At 41.5% G+C, this 3898-nt stretch overlaps 1 protein-coding gene across 1 annotated transcript; it reads left to right on the top strand.

Moving 5' to 3' along the window:
- Positions 1 to 276: 276 nt before the first annotated feature.
- On the top strand, positions 277 to 1203 carry LOC128626865 (olfactory receptor 4A5-like). The gene has a single exon (XM_053661927.1). The coding sequence runs from the start codon at positions 277 to 279 to the stop codon at positions 1201 to 1203; it is 927 nt and encodes a 308-aa protein (XP_053517902.1).
- Positions 1204 to 3898: the final 2695 nt, after the last annotated feature.

Below are 3898 nucleotides of genomic sequence, written 5' to 3'. Positions count from 1 at the left end.
AATCCACTAAGACTGAGAGGGTAAACCTCTTACTTGTAGCCAACACAAAATCATCTGAGGAGAAGCAAAATTGTCAAGGGAAGGTGCAATAGCATATTAGGAAGAACAACTCATAGATGTTCAGCAGACATTTATTGTGTGTAAACCCCTTTAAAAGATAAAATAATGAATACATGCTCCAAGATATAATGTATGTATTCATAGTGTGTTCACGATTTAATTACAGGTCCCTTCTCCTGACCTCTCATTCTGGAAACAGGCTTTAGAGAAGACTAAATGGGACATAGCAACAATGTGACAGAATTTGTCCTCTTGGGCCTCACTCAGGATCCTGGGGGCCAAAAAGCATTATTTGTCATATTTTTACTCATTTACCTTGTGACAATGGTGGGCAACCTGCTCATTGTGGTGACTGTTCTTGCCAGCCCCTCTCTGGGCTCCCCCATGTACCTCTTTCTTGTCTATTTGTCACTCATAGATGCGGCATATTCCACTATCATTTCACCCAAATTGATCATAGACCTACTCTGTGGTCAAAAGACAATTTCCTTCTCAGCTTGCATGGGACAGCTCTTTCTGGACCACCTTTTTGGAGGTGCTGAGATCTTCCTTCTGGTGGCCATGGCCTATGATCGCTATGTGGCCATCTGTAAGCCACTGCACTACATAACCATCATGAATAGAAAGGTTTGCATCCTGTTGATGTTGGGGGCCTGGGCTGGAGGATTTGTTCATTCTCTGATCCAACTTGTCTTTGTGTACAACCTCCCCTTTTGTGGCCCCAATGTCATTGACCACTTCGCCTGTGACATGTACCCACTATTGGAACTTGCCTGCACAGACACCTATGTCTTAGGCCTCACTGTGGTTGCCAATGGTGGAGCAATGTGTACAGTCATCTTTATTTGTCTACTAACATCCTATGGAGTCATCCTAAGTTCCCTTAAAAGTCACAGTCAGGAAGGGAGGCGCAAAGCCCTGTCTACCTGTGGTTCCCACATCATGGTGGTGGTTCTCTTTTTTGTTCCCTGCATTTTTATGTATGTTAGACCTGTTTCTAACTTCCCTGTTGATAAATTCATAAGTGTGGCTTATACTGTTATGACTCCCATGTTGAATCCTCTAATATACACTCTGAGAAATTCAGAAATGACAAATGCTATGAAGAAACTTTGGTTTAATAAGTTAGCTATAGACAGATGAGAATATGTCATTCATATTGAGCACGAGAATATGTCATTCTATGTATAGTTGTTAGTAATTCAGAAGCAACAAAAAGGGAGGGCATTCTAACAATGGATGACTTAGTCAACCCGATGAGTTCTCTTGGGATGTTTTTCTTTATTCATACAAAGATATGAAAAAATAGAAGAAATGATCCTTTGAGGTTAGAATGAGTGTAATAGAGAAATTCTGAAGGATTAATAAAAGGCACGGGTATTTTCTCTAGTATCAGGAAAAATAAAGTAAGTTTACCTTGTAACTTTTCTTCATTGTTCAGTTACAGTTGTTCTGAGTTTTTTTGCATTGCTCTCCCCTGCCCCTTACCGACAACCCCTACCTCCTGCAGTCAATGCCTTCCACATTGTCCTTGCCCATGAATTCCTCATTTGGATTTCTGGGCTAGCCCCTACCCCTTATCCCATTAAACCCCTACATTCTTCCCTCTGATCATTGTCAGTTTGTTCTCTATGGTTTATTTTGAAATGGAGCACTAGAATAGTTTATTTTTCTTTGAAAAGTGAAAAACGAGCTACCTTTGAAAATTCGTTTTATACAAAATAATGACAAAGCAAGTTCGCTAATGTTTAGAAAAAATTTCTAAGGTTAGGACAGTGTTATTTATTTATTTATTTATTTATTTATTTATGGTGTTCAACTACAATTGTCTTCATTTTCACCCCACCATGCTTCCCTCCCCCACCCATTTTCACCTCCCAACCTCAAAACTACACCCTTTGAATTTATGCATGTGTCCTTCATACATGTTCTTTGATGTTCCTTCCCCTATTTCCCCTCGGCATTTCTCTTCCCTGTCCCTTCTGGTTACTATCAGGTTGTATTTATTTCAAAATTTTGATATTTGTTATTGTATGCGTACAACAGGTTTTAGCAGTTTCCTTAAGCATTTTGTCTTCCAGAGTACTTTTTTTTTCTTTTTAATATATTTAATTGAGGACCCCCGTACGGTGGTCCCATTTCCCCCCCCTTCATTTCCCTCCACTCTGCACACCCCTCCCCCAACATTCCCCCTCCTTTAGTTTATGTCCATGTGTCACAAGTTCTTTAGATTCTATATTTTGTATATTATTTTTTCTCTCCCCCCTGTCTTTTTTCTACCTACCGTCTATGTTACTTATTCTCTGTACCTTCTCCCCCCTTCTCCTTCTTCTACTCTCCTGTTGCTAACCCTCCATGTGATCTTCATTTCTATGGTTCCAGTTCTGATCTAGCTATCTGCTTAGTTTGCTTTTGTTTTAGGTGTGGTTCTTAATAACTGTGAGTTTGCTGTCCTTTCACTGTTCATATTTTTAATATTCTTTTTCTTAGATAAGTCCCTTTAACATTTCATACAATAAGGGCTTGGTGATGATGAACTCTTTGAACTTGATCTTATCTGAGAAGCACTTTATCTGCCCTTCCATTCTAAGTGGAAGCTTTGCTGGATAGAGCAATCTTGGATGTAGGTGTTTGGATTTCATGACTTGGAGTACTTCTTTCCAGCCCCTTCTTGCCTATAAGGTCTCTTTCGTGAAATCAGCTGACAGTCTGATGGGAACAAGGAGTCTGACTGTCCCCTTTTTTCCTGCTGCTACTAGGCTTCTGTCCTTCATTTTAATCTTGGCTAATGTAATGATGATGTGTCTTGGTGTGTTCCTTCTTGGGTCCAGCTTCTTTGGGACTCTCTGAGCTTTGTGGATTTCCTGGAAGTCTATTTCCTTTGCCAGAGTGGGGAAGTTCTCGTTTATTATTTGTTCAAATAAGAGTTCCACTTGTTGCTCTTGCTGTTTTCCTTCTGGTACTGCTAAAATTAAGATGTTGGAACATATAGAGATATTCTGTAGGTTCCTTAGCCTCTCCTAATTTTTTTGAATTCTTGTTTCTTCATATTTTTTTGGCAGGTCATTTGGCTCTTCCTTCTTGTTCACTCCCTTGATTTGAGTCCCAGTTTCCTTTCCATCACTATTGCTTTCCTGTGCCTTTCCCTTCATTTCAATTAGTTTAGCCTTCACATATTCCTCTAATTTGTGGCTAAAATCAACCAGTTCTGTGAGGATCCTGATCACCAGTGTTTTGAACTGTGCCTCTGATAGGTTGGCAATTTCTTGTTCACCTAGATTTATGGGCTCTGGGGCTCTGAGTTCTTCATGAGCCATGTTTTAATCTGTCATGCCTGTTACATATGAGGTGAGGGGCCTTAGCTGTTCACCAGGGTGGGGCCATGCAGGTTGCTGGTTTGTGATGCTGTAGTTGGGGGCAGAGTCAGAGAGGGAGCAATGAGGGTTTCCTCTGGTCATTCCTGCTGCTGGGGCCTGCCCAGTCTGGCTCACTGCTTGCTCCTTCCCTGGTTTATCTGCATGCAAATGTGTGACCATGGTCAGCCTGCCGCATTTCACCTTTACTGGGTTCGCCTGTCACTACCCCACACCTGGGGTTCACCCTTGACTGCCTGCACACCTGGGTAGGGTCATCTTTTTTACCTGACCCATTCCTCTGCTGTGTTTGCCCCTCTTAGCAGTCTATCTGAGTGGTTCATTGTTGTCGGACTCTCGTAGTGTTCATTTTTCTGTGGCTTGGCTGCATTTTTAGTTGCTAAAACTTTGTTGCTTCTAGGCTTGGTTGTGTGAGAAGGCACAGTATTTCCACCTACACCTCCGTCTTGGCGGAATTCCCCAAT

This window comes from Artibeus jamaicensis, unplaced genomic scaffold, assembly GCF_021234435.1.
Source record: "Artibeus jamaicensis isolate MK-2021 breed Jamaican fruit bat unplaced genomic scaffold, CSHL_Jam_final contig_1022, whole genome shotgun sequence".
Classification (NCBI taxonomy): domain Eukaryota; kingdom Metazoa; phylum Chordata; class Mammalia; order Chiroptera; family Phyllostomidae; genus Artibeus; species Artibeus jamaicensis.
Note: the sequence above shows the minus strand (reverse complement) of the source record. Positions and strands in the feature narration are given on the sequence as shown.